General features: G+C 48.1%; 1 protein-coding gene across 1 annotated transcript in view; it reads left to right on the plus strand.

The window, feature by feature from the left end:
• Positions 1 to 17706, plus strand: part of LOC135815844 (protein misato homolog 1-like) — a 33288-nt gene extending 15582 nt beyond the window's left edge. Inside the window, exons 7-16 of the mRNA XM_065329188.1 lie at positions 8873 to 9007; positions 9251 to 9412; positions 10436 to 10503; positions 11065 to 11128; positions 11741 to 11872; positions 12461 to 12519; positions 13695 to 13769; positions 14528 to 14626; positions 16579 to 16601; positions 16853 to 17706. Coding sequence (XP_065185260.1) covers positions 8873 to 9007; positions 9251 to 9412; positions 10436 to 10503; positions 11065 to 11128; positions 11741 to 11872; positions 12461 to 12519; positions 13695 to 13769; positions 14528 to 14626; positions 16579 to 16601; positions 16853 to 17055 — 1020 coding nt within the window. The 3' untranslated portion in view covers positions 17056 to 17706. The remainder of the gene's footprint in view (positions 1 to 8872; positions 9008 to 9250; positions 9413 to 10435; positions 10504 to 11064; positions 11129 to 11740; positions 11873 to 12460; positions 12520 to 13694; positions 13770 to 14527; positions 14627 to 16578; positions 16602 to 16852) is intronic.
• Positions 17707 to 17754: the final 48 nt, after the last annotated feature.

The following is a 17754-nucleotide window of genomic DNA, read 5'->3' on the forward strand; positions in this document are numbered from 1 at the left end:
TCACCCCGTGATCGGGCAACAGCCAGTCCATTGCCCTGTCTTGCCATCTTCCTGCATGCTCAGGATGATCAGCTTTGCAAGGAGCTGATCGCCTGTGTCGCCTCGAAGCATATCATCTGATGCAGTCATTATTTCAGCCACGGTGGTTGAGAGTGATATTGTCCTCTGTGCAGTATCAGTCCTGAGAGGGTAAGTGATGCAGTGGCTTTTTCAGCTTGTCCAGGGGAACGATTGCAGTGCAGCCAGAAAGAGCACTCTGGCCCACAAATCACAATGCAGTAGTTGCTCTCCCAGTACCAGGATTAGCAGTGGATATGGTGCTGCGTATTGTGAAAGGCTAAGTTGTTTGTTGCAGTGTGTGCATGTTTCATGCTCCTGGTGGTGAGCGTACACACAAGACAAGCACTTGTGCTTAAAGGAACGGGTTGTGATCTGGTAGAAGTCCTCTTCTGCCATGTCAATGGCAACATACTGTGCAACATGCTGCTTGGATGTGCTTGCTGGGGCCTGCATCCACAAACTTCCTTTTCTTCGCTGGACGACCACCCTGCACCAGCTTCTCTCCTATCTCACATGATGTGCAAGGACCAATTTCAGGGTGCTTTAGCCATTGGTGGGCAACCCTAGGCCCTAGACGTTGCACTGGATGCAGCAACTACGCTGGGCTCACTGGATGACAATGTTGAGCCTGTGGTAGAGATACCACTATCACTGAACTTTGTAAGAGTGGCAACACCTGTTACTTCTTCCAAGCCTTCTTTCAGCACCCGTTCGGTTTTCCCGCAAAATTTCAGCATGCCATGACTATTACAAAGCGCAAAGGGTTTATTGTGCAGCAAGATTTCTCTCAATTCCTTTGACATTACTCAAATTTCAGCATGCCATCACTATTACAAAGTGCAAAGGGTTTATTGTGCAGCAAGACGCAAAAATTTCAGCATGCCATAACTATTACAGACGCTGTAGTGATCTTCACCCCGTGATCGGGCAACAGCCAGTCCATTGCCCTATCTTGCCATCTTCCTGCATGCTCGGGATGATCAGCTTTGCAAGGAGCTGATCGCCTGTGTCGCCTCGAAGCATATCATCTGATGCAGTCATTATTTCAGCCACGGTGGTTGAGAGTGATATTGTCCTCTGTGCAGTATCAGTCCTGAGAGGTCAAGTGATGCAGTGGCTTTTTCAGCTTGTCCAGGGGAACGATTGCAGTGCAGCCAGAAAGAGCACTCTGGCCCGCAAATCACAATGCAGTAGTTGCTCTCCCAGTACCAGGATTAGCAGTGGATAAGGTGCTGCGTATTGTGAAAGGCTAAGTTGTTTGTTGCAGTGTGTGCATGTTTCATGCTCCTGGTGGTGAGCGTACACACAAGACAAGCACTTGTGCTTAAAGGAACGGGTTGTGATCTGGTAGAAGTCCTCTTCTGCCATGTCAATGGCAACATTCTGTGCGACATGCTGCTTGGATGTGCTTGCTGGGGCCTGCGTCCACAAACTTCCTTTTCTTCGCTGGACGACCACCCTGCACCAGCTTCTCTCCTATCTCACATGATGTGCAAGTGTAGCGGGCCTGGAGGCAAAACAACCTAACAACTCGCAACTAACTTTATTAACAATTCTCTCTCTCTCTCTCTCTAGAACGGCAAAACTGCCTCTAGCAGTAAAACTCTAAACTCATTCTGAAAGATAAAATAAACGCAATTTATGGAAAATTATCACAAACAGCAACGTACTGTCATGCGACCGTTGTATGGTAGAACGAACGTCGTATTGAACAGTATGCTGAGCGTATACGCAAATGCTGAGCTTGTAGCGAACGTCGTATTGAACAGTACGCTGAGCGTATACGCAAATGCTGAGCTTGTAGCGAACGTCGTATTGAACAGTACGCTGAGCGTATACGCAAATGCTGAGCTTGTAGCGTGACCAACGCGTGACCAACGCTACACAAGGACCAATTTCAGGGTGCTTTAGCCATTGGTGGGCAACCCTAGGCCTAGACGTTGCACTGGATGCAGCAACTGCGCTGGACTCAATGGATGACAATGTTGAGCCTGTGGTAGAGATACCAGTATCACTGAACTTTGTAAGAGTGGCTCTACATGGTGTGCAGAAATACATTGGATGAATTTCAGGGCAATCCAGACGTGTATCTGTGCTGCAGCAACGACCTATGTCCACAGCATAGTCCTTCACCAGGTACACTGACGCTACTCTACCGGGAAACCTGTGATGGAGCTTGCCTGCACAGGCAGAGCTGGGCAAGGTTCTTCACATGCTCCTCCATCCTGATCAGCCGATGCATCATAAAATACACAACACGTGGACGAGTGTAAGCAAAAAAACTGCTCCTTCTTTGACGCTGATTCTTCTCAACGAGCAGCACAAAAGCCTTACCTCCTGGAGAAAACTTCTCGACGCCGTGGTAAAAATCCAGAAACGAGGCTGAGTCACGTCAAAGTGCACTATAACCAAAGTGAAAGCTGCTGTCACCAAACTATCCAGGGCTGGTCGGAAAGACGAGAGAGGCACGCAAAATAAACAAAGGACAGCCCGAGCTCTGGATCGCGGCAAGGACATAACCTTACCTGATCGATTTTACCAATCTCCGGTTTAATTTGACAAGGTTACCTGGTAGGACGACATCTTCCGCACAACTGACTCGCACGAGCGTCGTCATTTTCACCAAAACTTCAAATCTCACCGGAAAATCACCTGGCTTTGAACGGCCATTTCTTGCCCACTTGAACAGCCGTGTACCGGTACGGTACCAGCGGATTCTAACCTACAATTCAGATTTTCCCCCTTTTCCACATCAAATTTACGTTTGAATTAGGTATGTGAGGTGTTGCCGTTTCGCTGTTCACATAGTGGTTGGCCTCTTTTCGCGTTGGTGGTGATGGTGTAAAACTGCCTTGTCGTTCACGCTGCAGTAGATGATGATGCTTGCCTTGACACTCTCGGCACACCGCTGCCATGCAGTCTCGTGCCCAGTGCCCATCTCCCAAGCAGTTTACGCATAGCCGTAGGTTCCGGATCGTGTCATTTAACTTCCCCTTTAAGGTGGCAGACTACCCAAAAATTCGCTGAAAAATCGAATTTGTAAATTCATATTGAGTGCTACGTCAGTTGAAAGAGCATGAATAGCTGCAAATTCTCTGAAAATTGTGTCCCTATCTGACGAGCCGTTCAAGAGTTATGGCCGAAAATGTGCCCTTGCAAGGAAAGATTTTTTTGTTGCATGCTGTCATTTGTTGGCAGCACTGTATTTGGATGTGAGCAGACCGTGCGCAACTTGTCGTATTATGGAAACACGCGAAAGTGTGCAGAATTTTGCCCCAAGTCCAAAAAAGTCCAAAAAACCACGTTAAAAAACCACGTATTGGGCTGCACGGCGGCGGGCTTCGCCCGCCGCCGTGCAGCAGGACTTTTGCCAGCACCCTCGTGACGTTGCAGATATATGGCTTGATTATTGTAGTTGACGTTGATTTAGTGACTTTGGCAAGTTTGAGTCGTGTCAAGAAGTCAGGTAGGATTCAGTACTAGGCAGTAGTGAAACGTGAGTGGCAGTCTTTGCCGGTTTCTGAGGGCATCCTGGATTTGGTGTGCAGCGCTGTGGAAATGGCTTGCTGTGGAGGTCCCAGCACTGGATGTTGTATCAAAGGTACGACCTCGTAGCACGTGCTAAACCTAAAAAATTCAAAAATTGACTTGGGTCTGTGGGAGTCCGTGAGAGAACCCCCACTCGTTCCGTTGTGACAGATTCCAGGGCCACGTTGAGGGGCCCTACCCCACCACCCATGGCTGCTTCTGGACTTGTTTTAGGTTTGGGTCCCGCGCACGGACAGAATGGGCACGAAAATGTGAAAAAAATGTAAATGCAATGCATTTGTTTGGCTCCTGGGTGGCTCGCACACCGTAGCACTATGCCGGAAATTTGAGTTTTTCCAGCCTGGAAAGCCTGTCAGTGAGGCGCAAGAACTTGTAAATCATGTCCTGAGGGCCAGCATAGTGGCAGGAGTGTGTGGTCAAAATTTCACTCAAATCCACTGAGAAACACCAAAGTTACGGTCAATTGAATGCCATATGAAATTTATGGGTAGGCTGCCCCCTTAAATGAATTAAGTAGCCATGCACATGTCCGTTCAACACGTTCTCTTGATTGCGATAATACAACTCTAGTTCAAGATTATCCACTTTGCTTGAGGCAGATCTACATTGTACACGCAGGACAATGCAGCGCCGCATGGACTGCATCTTTGCCATAATCAGCCCTGGATATGCATGCAGACTATAGAACATGTGCCTGTATGTGTGTGTGTGTGTGTGCATGCGTGTGTGTTCTTGTCACAGTGTGCGTGTGTGTATGTGTACCCACGCACACGCGTGTGTGTGCGCGCGCGTGTGTGTGTGTGTCCCATATGGTGTAGTGGTATGTGCAGACGATTTCCAATCGAGAGGTTTGCGTGTTCACTTCCCAACGATTATGGTCGCACAGACGCACACGTCTTTCTTCTCTTTCTCATTCTCCTAGCTCTTCTTTCATTCTCTTGGGTGGTTACCAACAGCCAGCGTATGCCGGAGTGTGTGGTGTGGCGTGTGTGTGTGTGTGTGTCAAAAAAGAATGAAAAAATGGAAAAAAATGAAAAAAAGGGATGCACTGGCCATAAAAAGCCACTTCAATCAGCTGTGTGGTGGATACCAGTCTAAAATTAGTGGCGGTCAATTCATCAGCTTTGCACGCTGTTGAATGGTGCAATCCTAGCATAAGTCGCTACGTCGAACATAGCTGTTCGCTATCATCGCTTCCGCGATGGGCATGTCTGAGTGCGTGTGTGCGTGTGTGTGCGTGCATGTGTGTGGTGTGTGTGTGTGTGTGTGTGTGTTATTGGTACAAGTGCAGAGCTACTTCTAAAGCACTGATGAAATCCAACGGTAAACTTGGGGAAGCGCGAAAACGTAACAGAAATATACAACACCTGTGTGGAAACCCCACTAAAGTTGTTTGAAGGAAATCACAATGCAACGCTGCATCATATGTGTAGTTATAAAGTAGTTCTAAAGTACATGCAAAGAATTTCAAAAGAATATGTCATCAATAATTCAAAAATTGAGGATGCAAAATGGAAAAAATACATTGTACTCAGAAAAACGATCATTCAAGTTAAGGTATTCATCAGCTCGGGGGGAAAGTTGTAGACGGGTCAAATCAAGGTGTGCATCCATTATGAACCGATCAGAACATGCCGCAAAAAGAAATGCAAGAACCTGATGCAGGTCATGATTCCGTGTGACTATTGTCCATGTCCAAAGTGCAGCCTGCACACTACTTTGAGCAAGCACTCCACTGCGCAAGGCACTGGACAGAGATAGGCGTTGGCCGGCACGGACAGCACACGGCAAACCGACGCGAAGCATCAGGTTTTGTCGAACGCCATGCCGGCTCGGGACGACGGGATCATGAACTGTGCACGCCTAAGAGGGAGCGCAAAAACAAACATAAACAGACAGAAGAACACCCATGGTGAACAGGTACAATCTTGGTTTAAAGTTCCAAAGCTTTTATTTATGCTGATGGCGGCACTTTGAGAAAATGTCCTTTTTCACATTATAATGTTCAGTGCCCTGCTTCCCCCCCCCCCCCCAGCCAGTGATGTCTCCTCTCTGTACTCATGTTGTTCTACAACCCCCCCCCCCCCCACACACACACACACCACCCCTACCCTAGCGCTTCCACTGGTCAAATGCTCCACCGGTGTCCCCATGTGTCACACTCACTCAATAATCTGTGCCACTCTCTCGACGACTTCCTCCCGAGTGAACGCTGCCAAGATGCACAGAAGCTCCTTGCAGCTGATCTCCTTCTTGTGGACGATGTAGAAGAGCTGACCGGCCACGTTGTCGGTATCCGCTAGGCCGTGTTGGTTCTCCTTGATGTAAGAGGTCACGATGCTCTCAAAGTTGTTGACAAACTCACCGGCTGCCATTACCAGCTGCTTAGCCAGTTTCTCAGTAATCCAGAACCAGAACAAGAAAACAGTTTCTCAGTAATCCAGAACTAGAACAAGAAACCAAGTAGCGTGCCAGGAGCCGTCGAGGAATCTTCCGAGTTAGCGCCAGGTATAACTCTGCCTGGCTGCACCTGGACTGCTTCCATGTTAAGAAGGGTATTGCGGAGCCGAATGGCGAACTTTTTCAGCTGGCTGACGTCACGCTTATTGGTCAAGACTGGCCACTCCATGAGCTCTCTTTCCTGGTTGTTCAGCTCTCGGTCTTGGTCACCGTACCAGCGTTCCAACTCGGCCATGATTGCTTTATATGCGCCATGCCCATCCAAGACATCCGCAATCAACTCCTCTGCAGAACCATCAGCAAGGGCCTCCCTCAGATGCGCAAGCTTGTGATTCTCCGACATCGCGTAACTGTCGTCAATCAGCCGAATGAAACGCTGCCGCCACTTAAGATAGCTTTTCACTTTCCCATCAACCTTGGGCAGCTCTAACGCCTTCAGGGGACTGGAAACAGCATGAGGCGAGGTCCATGGCATGAGTCCAGGCGATGCCATCTGAGGTCCAGGCAACAGTGTTTGCTTCGCTAGTTGGAACGGCACTGCTCCAGGGTTGAGTAATAGTTTATCCGTCATGGCACTGCACAGTGAAGCTGCTTGCTCGGCTTTGTCCTTGTTCTTCTGTCGTTTTTCCGATTTTTTCTTCTGCGGAGTCATTAGCTTTCTCGGTGCGGCGGGGCTTGGCTGGGCCTGTCTACCTGCTCCCAGCAGCATTGGACGCATGTCGCTACCAAGCACATGGACTTGCTGCAGCTGCTGCTGTGGCGACGGCGGCTGCTGCTGCTGCTGCATATGTACTGGCTGTGGCTGCAGCTGGTGCCGCATAGTTACTGGCTGGCTATTGCAGGCAGCTCCGCCTCTGGACGCAACTCCTGCGTTGGCCAGAGCACGTGTACCAACACGCCTGGAAGCAGGCCCATAGTGACTAACAGTAGTATCAGTGTGGCTGTTATCACTTTCACCACTACTGCCACTACTGGCGTTAGTTGTAGTTCCAGTAGTTGTAGAGTCACCAGCAGTGTCACTACTTGAGGCGCTACTGGATGACACATAGTGGTCTGACTCTTCAGACACACCGTCAACGACGTCTGGGACATTCTGCGATGGCTGAGCAGCTGCTGTTCCTGCTACTAGTGTATTCACATGTTCAACACTGGGGCGCGCGAGTGGTAACGGAGGATCAGTCGTAAACCTACTACCAGTAACTGCACTGTCCGACTCCACTCGTAGTGACATACAAGATCGCAGAGTCGCACTTGAGCCGCCACGACTTCGTTGCAAGACCACGTCCCCGTCCGAAGCGATGGCCAGCGCTCATTTTTCACGTCCCGTCCGAATACTGCTTTCTCTACGAGACGACGGGCTAGCTCCTTCCGCCGACTCGTGCGCAGATTCTTCTTTGGAACGAGCTTGCTCCAAGGCTTGCCGCTTCTGCTGGACAGCTAACTTACTCTGCAGAACTTGTTCCTGCAGTGCAGCCATCTCTTCTGCCGCTCGCACTTCGGCCTCTGCCCTTTTTCTGGCCACTCGAGCTCTCTCCAATTCTACGAGTTCAGCGCTCCCAGGACTGGCACTAGTACTCGAGCGCTCACTTCCAGAAAATCCATATCGCCTGGGTTCCTTTCCTTTCGTCGATCTGTGGCTGATACGCCGCTCCTCACTCATGGCGACGACTCTCAGCAACCACGGAAAGGCAAAAGAATCCCCTAGGAGGTGCCAGTTTATGTTACTTTTCCTCAGTGCCCAGGTCAACGCACTTTCGTCAACTCCGGGTTTCCGCACACAATTGAATCACAGTTCAGTGTTACTCCACTCCGGAGTAGAACACAATTCTTCAGACTGATGGAACATAGGAAAATCAGTTTAAATCACAACAGCTAGAATGTAGAGCTCTGGTCCAACACAACAAGAAAAAAAACATTACCATGCGGGGAGTAACCTGCGCATGCGAACAACTCACAGGACAAAAAAGGCACATGCTTCCAAAAACCAATACACACTCCGGCCCGGCCGGCCCGTGTCGCATATGCCAGCGACACAAGCATAAAAGCAAGTGCCGTGAGAAGGAAGGAAAGCAGGTCTTATGAAAGTGCGTAGCGTTCCCGCACTACAAACCACGTATCACAGGCACAGGGCCTAAGGGACAACTACAAACTGCGCACTACGCACACATTCAAATACAGCTGTAGACACGCACTGCATAAATCTACAAGTACTCGTACAAACTGTGCAGGTCAGCGACACCTACAGCATCTGCTGGAACAATGGCACAAGGGAGTACTAAGAGTAAGAAAACGCAGGCGCGTCGGAACGACTTTGGAAGTGGGGCGGCCATGGAAGGGGGGTCCGGGGGTCCTCCCCCGGGAAAAAATTTCAAAAATTAAAGCCAATTGCAAGCATTTCCGGGCATTTGGTGCCATTTCAGTGTACGGTAACTACAATGAAAGACTTTTTGATTCTGCAAAAAACCAAGAAGATGCTACGATCGGGGACAAACATTACCCTCCCCCGGGAAAAAAATTCAAAAATTGAAGCCAATTGCAAGCATTCCCAGGCATTTGGTGCCATTTCAGTGTACATGGACTTTTGATTCTGCAACAAACCACGATCGGGGACAAGGATTTGCCACGTTTGCGCTGAGATCATCGCGCTTTGTTGCAGTGTGCTAAAAAAAAAAAAAAAAAAAAAAAAAAACGGCCGAAAAAGTGGGGCGGCCATGGCCACCCCGGCCGGTGCGGTTCCGACGCCCTTGAAACGTAACAGGTTATCTCAAATCCCATATGCTGTTCATGTTGCATGTTACTGCAGGGTTACCAACTCTTGACTGACATCCATAACGGATTTGGCGGTGTGTCCAGTGAAGTGGTGGACTTCCTTCGCGACGAGTATGAAAAGAAGTCCATCTTCACCGTGGCGACAATGCCGCCGTGTTTTGAGCAGACTGTAAGTGTGACTGTAACGTCTTGCTTGTAAAACAACACTGAAGCTGCAGTGCGGGGGGGGGGAGGGGAGGGGGGGGGGGGGGATGTTACGAGTAGGGTGGATTTGCAACTACAGTATAGCTCACCTAGCCGTGACTAATACAAGTAAACGTATCTACTCACTACATGTGCATGTATCTCAAGCAGCTCATGTTTGTCACTGTTCTTCATGTTCTTCATGTGCGTGTTTGCCTGCTGTGATAAGGATGGCCAACACGTCGCCACCCGCTCGCTGAGCGCAGCCTTTTCTTTCCAGCACCTGTCGGAGGCCAGCTCTATGCTACTGCCGCTCAGCACCAGCACGGCTGGACTGTGGCCATCGTTGTCGGCGGGGCAGACTGTCCAGTCGGCACACATCAACTACAGGGTATGGTTGTACTCTGCACTGGCTTGAAGCCGTTGAACGCATGGGGTGTGGTCAGGGTGTTCTGAGCATCGTGCTCCATGTTTTTTTTTATATACTTCCTCCGCCCAAGCAAAATTTTCGCTTATCTTTACAGTTTTTACTGATACATTCCAGGTTTTCAGAACGGCTTATAACGACTCAGAATGAGTTGAGGAGTCGTTGAACATCAAGAGAAACTCTCCAAGTCGAAAAATGTAGAGGGCATCCTTTGTCATCAGCCGACGCAGCACTTGTTGTCGGGTAGTACTTCGCACTTTCCAGAAGCGCAAATATTTTCTATCGACGCTTTTTTCCCAAGCGCTTCACCTCCTTCACGAGTACGATCGGTTGTGTTTCTTTCCAGCCGAAGCTGGCGAGCTCAGTCAGCGTCGCTTTGCTGGACCGTTCACATGTGGGCGAGCGTCGCTGAGTGGCTTTCTCAGCTTCAAGCTCGCGTGCATTTTTGCCGTACACACACCTTGAGCAGGATGCAATCAAACACACTAGCTTTTCGCAACATTACACCTCTGCTCTGTACTCCAGTGCCAGCAGTGGTACTCTAGCAGCACCCACCTTGACTAGTGACTGACTTCGTGTCTTTTTTACCAGTTCACTCGCATTCAACGCGCTCTACTCTAGATGTTTCTTTACTCTTTGCCGACTTCGCCGACTTGTTTGGAACTGGTACGCCTGAACGAGCAGATTTGTGTGATGGTGAAGTGCACAAGATGCAAAAATTGCTGTCAGACACCTGTCATTGGGCTGAAGGAGATAAGCGAAAATTTTGCCTGGGCGGAGGAAGTATTCATATGCAGTGACAAGTTTGACTGTCTACAAGTGTAAGATTAGTCATTCTGTGGTATGTCTTCCATTGACTGGCACTAGTTGCAGAAACCACAAGTACTAGTAGCTCGCAACTGTTCGTATAAATGTGATCTGAGATTTTCTTCATTCCTGTGCGGTGCTTGTCTAACATGTGTGTGTGTGCGTGCGTGTGTGTTTCAGTCTGACTTGTCGTATCACACATCCGCATTGCTGGCTGCAACACTGGACACAGTCACGTTGCCATACCGGTCAGTGCTCTTCTCAAAGTGGCATGCACCACCTTTCATTCTACTGGCTATCTCCTTTAGTGCATGCATGCTCTGCCTCAATCTGCCCCCGAGTTGTCCAGCGTTGATCTCCCAGTTGAGATTTGCTGATGCATGGCAGCCATAGTCAAATGTCTTGAATCCCAGCCTGGGCCTATGCCTCCCTGTCCAGAACAAGGATCAGAAGTCACAGACTGGGCCTATGCCTCCCTGTCCAGAACAAGGATCAGAAGTCACAGACTGGGCCTATGCCTCCCTGTCCAGAACAAGGATCAGAAGTCACAGACTGGGCCTATGCCTCCCTGTCTAGAACAAGGATCAGAAGTCACAGACTGGGCCTATGCCTCCCTGTCCAGAACAAGGATCAGAAGTCACAGACTTCGTTCACTTTTTTTAGTGGTCCACTCGGCTAGTGCTAGTAGGCTAGGGGGCCTCAGTTTGTGGAGCAGTCTACAATGTAGTTGCTCACTATCACATACGATACATCATGTGTGATTGTCACTGTTTGTTGCTTATCCCTGGCAATGGCTATTGTTTGTGCAGACTGAAAGCGTCTAGTACCTCAATACATCAGGTGGCGGACCTGCTGACTCCATTGGGCAGAAAGGTAGGACTTTACTAGACACGACTGTGTTCTCTTTCTCTAGTGTGGCACTTTGCTGAACTTGGTCTGGTGTGAAGTGCAGACGAGGTAGGGGAGCGGCTATTCATGCCTGACATGATGAATCGTGTATGCAGCGTGCTTGCATTTTCCTGTGCTACCACTGTACTGTGCTAATACAACTGCTGTATATACCGGTAGTGCTAATGCAGTGAAGTAGGAGCTGAAGTGAGGAACAATACATGGCCAGAAATGAGAAATCAGGATCAGAATACCAGTAGAGAACAATGGCTTTGGGAGAAAGACTATGCAACTGACCATGTGAAGTAGTTAGCTGTGCGTGCTATCTTATCTATAATCATTAGTGCATCCACTACACTACTGCCGGGTGCCGAAGAAGAACAACAGTCTAGGATTTCACCAAGCACGCCATACCAATGTATATATTACGGTGGCGCAGCTGTACATAGACTGTAGTACATGAAAATTAGAACGGCCTAGGCTAGGAGGATGCCCACCCCAGTTCTTCGTCACGTGACGGTATTGTACTCCAATGGTATTAGCTATGCTCTGGCTTACAATTCCCCTTTCCCTTTGTCTGCTGTTGCTCTCGTGCAGGTTGTCAGTGCATATACTGCGCTGCCGTTCCCATTCAGAGCCGGTAGCAAGCTCGTGGACTGCTTTGCTGAGCTGCCCGCACTTCACAGTGACTCTCTGTCGATGTCCATGACTCCGCTGACACACGATGACGTATGTATTCAGTAAAGACATGTGCTACAGGCTGCAGGACTACCTCCGCTGTACATCTTGTTATATGTTCCGACTTCGAAAAGTTGTGATAGTAATCAGCCACTAGCCATAGTATCGACTCTGATTTACTAATGTATTATGTATATGATGAAATCAGCTTTGATGCTATCAGAGCTCATGTCTTTTCATGCTGTGCTTGTGATCTGGTCCCCTGTGATTGTTGGGTTTCTCCCTTTTGGTCATCTTCTGTGATGATTGTACTCCAGTGCGCCATGTTAGCAAGGGCAGCCTCATTTACTGCTGCACCATGTTAAGTATAGTTACTAGGTAGTTAGTAGCAACAGCACTGGTGCGATATTCTGTTGGATAAATTCTGCACTCGTAATCTAATCTGCCTACCGTATTTTCCGAGTATAAGCCGCCAGTAATTTACCCAGGAAAAGTCGGTGCGGCTTATACTTCGGAAATTACGGTTTGTATAGGATCCGATATAGACCTCTCATTGCTTCTGCTTTACTGTAAGTGTAAGGCCGGCTCTCGTGATTTGTTGCTCTCCTTGTTCACCATGACTGCGTGTGTATGCTACAGGAGCTGGCCTATGCTCAGCATGCAGTGCTGTGTGGAATTCCTCCGGAGCTAGCCAAGCAGTAAGCTAACTCCGATATGCTAGTACTGTAGTAGTACCAAGAGTCCATACCCCTCCCCAAGAATACTAGTATGCAACTCTACACTTGGGGTTGGCATGGCACACTCATTGTCCACACTACATACTGTAAAAGCAGAAATTTTCGGTGGTGTAATATTTTCGATATTCTCCAAAATCGGCGGTTCGGTTGAGGGAAATTTTCGGTAAAACCCGTTCTCCGGGTAAGTGTGCTAGTACTACATGTATACAGTATCGGTTGTACCGAAAATTTCGGTGCGTTTTATTTTCGGTAAAAATTGTCGGCACCAAAAATAAAACACCACCGAAAATTTCTGCTTTTACAGTAGCCACAAACTGGAGAATCAGCTGACCCATTGCATTACTTGTACCACGGATCTGCATGGTTTGGGGCTGCCAAGTATATTTTCTCTGATGTGTCGGAAGCTTTTATGTGATGCGTTGGATGTAGGCATCGTCACAACATGTACGCAATAAGACCAGTGTGTCGTGCAGAGCATTCATAGGGCGGAGATCAGAGTTTGCAATCTCTTGCTGCAGACTCTTGCAACTCAGCATGTACTTGTACACTTATCAAGTACTGTACAACCAGTGCACATGTGTGCATGTGTGTGCATGTGTGTGCATGTGTGTGCATGTGTGTGCATGTGTGTGCATGTGTGTGCATGTGTGTGCATGTGTTTGCATGTGTTTGCATGTGGACTGTAACTCCACAATGATCAAACACGCCAGCCTTTCTGGCAACACATGGAACTTTGAAAGGAATTCGGGTGGACACACCCATTCCCATAGCGCTGCACATCCGAACCAGTTCCGTATTCATTGTTTTTCTTACCTGACGATGGCCAAGCGCCGAAACGTTGTAAAATAACGGAACTGGTTCGGATGTGCTGCGCTATGGGAACGGGTGTGTCCACCCGAATTCCTTTCAGGGATGAAGCTGCAGGAAGCCTCAGCCCTTCTTCAGAAATGGAATTTTGCTCATGTTTGGCTGTCATGAACACTGAAAACCGTTCACCACAGCGCTTTTGTATGGAATCCCAAGCGCATTGCTTTAGTGCTCCACCAAAGCATGTGTGCTTGTCGAAACAGTGGCCACATTTGTATCGCCGATGATGACTAAGAGCTGTTCCGGTGTGCTCCTGTTTCTCTGTGTAGGACTGACGAGGGTGATCTGAAGCCGGATGATGCGTTCAGAACATACCTGGGAGGTTCTCCTTCAGCTATGATCAAGTAAGACAGACTGCGAGCAGTTTCATGCCGGTCTCCTTGTCTTCTGGTATGCATGTATGATCATGACGGAACTCTCACGGAACTCTCAGATGCGGCGTGGCTTGGGGCTGAGTGCTGATCGAGGAAGTTTACCCCGTGTCATGGACTCGTGGTGGAAAAGCTTCTACGTACAGTAAAAACCTGTCAAGGCGACCACTCAGATAAGGCGACCACCTGTCCTAGAAGACCACTGAAACCAGCACCAAGGAATGCTATTTCCAGTCAAATGACCCTGGATAAGAAGACCACCTGGTAACAGTGACCAGATTTTGAAGGTCCCTTGAACGGTCGTCTTAGACAGGTTTCACTATACATGTACTTATGCTCATTTTCACCACAACAAAACTATTTATAGGCTGAAACAACAAAACTATTTGAAGGCTGAAATCTGCCTTCTGCTTGTACATGCAATTTGGCATTGGTACGTGCACACTGATCGCAATGATGCTGGCTACAGTAGGAGAGGGCTCATCTTGGCCATGGCTTGTATATGGTGGAAAGCAATATGGGATGCTGGGAAACTTACGGGAATAGAAAGTGTGGTGTACCTTTGTCATGGTGGTGTTGGGAATACTCTTCTTGCTTCCCTATTGTCAGTAGTATTGACTGTGACACAGTGTACAGTCAGTAACTCTCTTGCGTTTTCTGGAAATTCATTCCTTGTTCTTTTTTCTTTTTCTTTTCCTATTCTTTGTTCCCACTGTGCTTGTGCTTTGCAGCTCATCGTGTTATGTGAAGGAAGCAAGTGTGGTGTCAGCACCTTTCCCTAACATCTTCAAGCCAAGTGTGACCGTGCGCGGCTTCGTGGAAACGGAAGAGTAAGTTTGATGAACCACTGTGGATGAGCAATGTTTTTGTCACTGTCAGCATTGTACGCTGCTGGGTTCTTTTCTTCCTCTCGCCGAACCAAGGTAGTAATTTACAGGAGGGTAAAATAGTAATGCTAGCCATGCCTTCACAGTCATTCTACTACTTTAAGTAAAATCTTCCCGTGTAACTGTCACGTATATAGGCCGAGCTTATTCCTGTAGACGGCCATGTCAGGGATAGGCTTTTTTCAAATCATTCTTGCATTCAAATCAGGTATTTCTATCTATGTCGACGCTAAACAAAAGCAGGCTTATGTACCAACGGTGCATCTTGAAAATCAGGCTAATCAGGCTTGTATTCAAACCAGGCTTCTATACATGTATGAGACATACGTTTATACAAGACATTGTCACTCTGGGACCTCGGTCTTTTACTCGTTCTATATTTCATATATTGACCTCTTTAATTGTGCAATAATAGATAATTACGGTATTGATTATGTACGTTCGGGCCTGATTGGAAATTTTTATTTCCATTGCTATCAGGCTCGGCCTCATTTCCTCTGTGCTGTGCTGACGAGTCCACAAAGGACGAAACAGTTCTGTCCGCAGATTGAGTATTGATTATGTAGATAGTCCAAAGGCAATGGTGCCTGTCGTGAGGTGGCTCCAGACCAAACATAGAGCGACGAGCTCAGCCGTCAGGAACAGCAAAAGAAACATGAGACGGACGATGAATTAGCTTGGGGAGGGTGGGTGGGTGGGGGGGGGGGGGACAAGGGGCCAGACAACAGCAGCTCAGACAGGGGAAAAATTATTGGAGACTAGTAGTACTGTCATGTACATGTACGTTAGCCAAGAAATAGAGAAATAGAGGACATGAGAAGAAATAGAGGACATGAGAAGTCCACTGAAACCTTCCACTCCACAAACCTGCAAGAAAGCACAGCAGGGAGTTAAAAAAAAAAGGTTAACGCATGGGCTGTAAATTGACTCTCCCAGTACACTAGCCAACTGCTCCCACTTGCCACAACAGCCAAAGGTTCCTGCTGAGTACTGAATTCCTTCTGGCACGGTAGTGTACGCGGGAAATCAGTTTACAGTGAATTTTCAACGGTTAAATGCTGTAGACAGGAAAAGAACATATGGATACGAGTTAAGAGTAACTCTCCACCACTGTAACTAGATACTACCGTCGTGGACATGGAAATCCGGTCACACGTCTAGCGGCCCCAGGGCGCTGGCCATGCAGCCATGGGTAAGCAGTACACACACGCTGCAGCGCGCGCGCTGGTCGCATCATATCGGATCAACGTGCACTGCCTGCAACGTTCTGTCTGCGCTGAGTGAGGGCGCCGGCCCCGGTCAATCGACTGGATTTCCATGTCCACGACAGTATATACAGTCAGATAGTGCAACAACAACTAGGCACAACACTGACAGAGTACTGAGACATTCTTCAGTGGTGGAGAGTTACTCTTAACTCGAATCCATTATTATATCCTTTTCCTTTCGACATTTTATTATTGGCTCAACATCCGGGTTAAATGCTGGTGCTTACTTTCTCTACTAACAGCTTGGGTTAGAATAAAAAAAAAATAAGGTGAAAAGCATGAGCTATTAAAGATACCGCTACGGCACCATTATGATTGTTTCGCATCACCACGCACAAAGGCCTTCAAGAAATGTACGATATGTACATGTACGTACGCTCCAGTAACCATAGGCGCGTTAACCTGCACCACAGCCGTATGCTTTTATGGGTATCAAGTGGTGTTATCAGTGTGGTTCAGTGCAACCTTTTATCACCTGCACGCACACCTTTTTTAAAGTTTGCTGATGAGAAACATATGAAAAAGCATACCATGACAGTTGGCGACAAGAGTAGAGGATGATGTTGATATCCACTAATCTCTGGTTGTCCTTTTTGCTCTTGTGCCGATTTCTTCTTTGCTCGACAGGGCTTACTTGCGACCTCCAGGATGTAAGTCCTCATCATTTCCTTTACAGATTTATTTTTGGGGGACGTGGGCGTGTGGTGGTGGTGTGGTATGTGTGTGGGAGGAGGGGTGTTGGGAGGTCTGCAGAGAAGTTCTGTTGAATTATTTGTCCTTGTTTTCAATCAAGCATACTGTTCTACTGTCTGTGTGCACCACAGTTACTGATTAAGGTTATGAACTTATGATTGACTGTAGCCCTTGTCTTCTTTCCCACATGACCATATTTCCCATGTAGACGCTGTACACACTCTGCCAGTCATGGCAGCCCTGCAATCGCGCAACTCCAGCAGCCGTCTTGTCGAGCACATTGTGCAGAGTGCCGAAGAAGCCCAGCCACAGCGGCAGTTCGCCTTCTATCAGTCCTCCTTGAGCACGGATTCATGGAGCGAGACCAGGGAGAGCCTGCGTCAGCTGTCCGATAACTACTTGAGTGAGTGAGGTACAGATGTGCGAGAGCAAGTTGGAGCGCGCTAGGACTCTCCATTGCCCACAAACTCCTTGCAGCTGTTGTCCAGATAGGCTAGCTGCGCGGTGTATGTTCAGACGGTAGTACGTAATATTTCTCTGGCATGGCATCACTAAGACTAGAAGTAATGGTTCCTTTTATTATTGATAGCTGGAGCAGTCCTTTCTCTGTCTTGTGCCAATACTGCAATAGTGATTCATGTATCAAGGCCTGAGCTACACTGTAGGCTGTAGTCTTCCCTGTCTCTCTTGTGGTTTTCTATTCATGAGGGCGATCTACAAAGTGGCGTCATAACTATTTCCAACTGGCCGTTCATGTATTACATGCATATACTTCTTAGCTGTGTGTTGTTGCTTGTTGCTGTGCATGGTCATACATTTGTATTGCATAGTATCATGGCTAGCTTTCGTGCCGTACAACAGCGCGTGTGCGGTGGCTACGCCTCTGCTGTTTTGCCAGCTGACAGTGCTGCATAAATTACTTCATCTTTGCCTTTTGTCTTCGGTTCTGTACCGACATGGAATGTTTTCGGTTTTAGTAGTTCCTTGGTTCGCGTTGTGTAGCTAGCTAGGCTGCTCTTTCAGGTGTAATTGTATTTGGAGTGAAAAGATAAGATAACGTGTTCCTTCGTGTGAACATTCTGGTAGCAGAGGATGGTTATCGCCTGAGTG

Source organism: Sycon ciliatum, chromosome 4 (assembly GCF_964019385.1).
Source record: "Sycon ciliatum chromosome 4, ocSycCili1.1, whole genome shotgun sequence".
Lineage (NCBI taxonomy): Eukaryota > Metazoa > Porifera > Calcarea > Leucosolenida > Sycettidae > Sycon > Sycon ciliatum.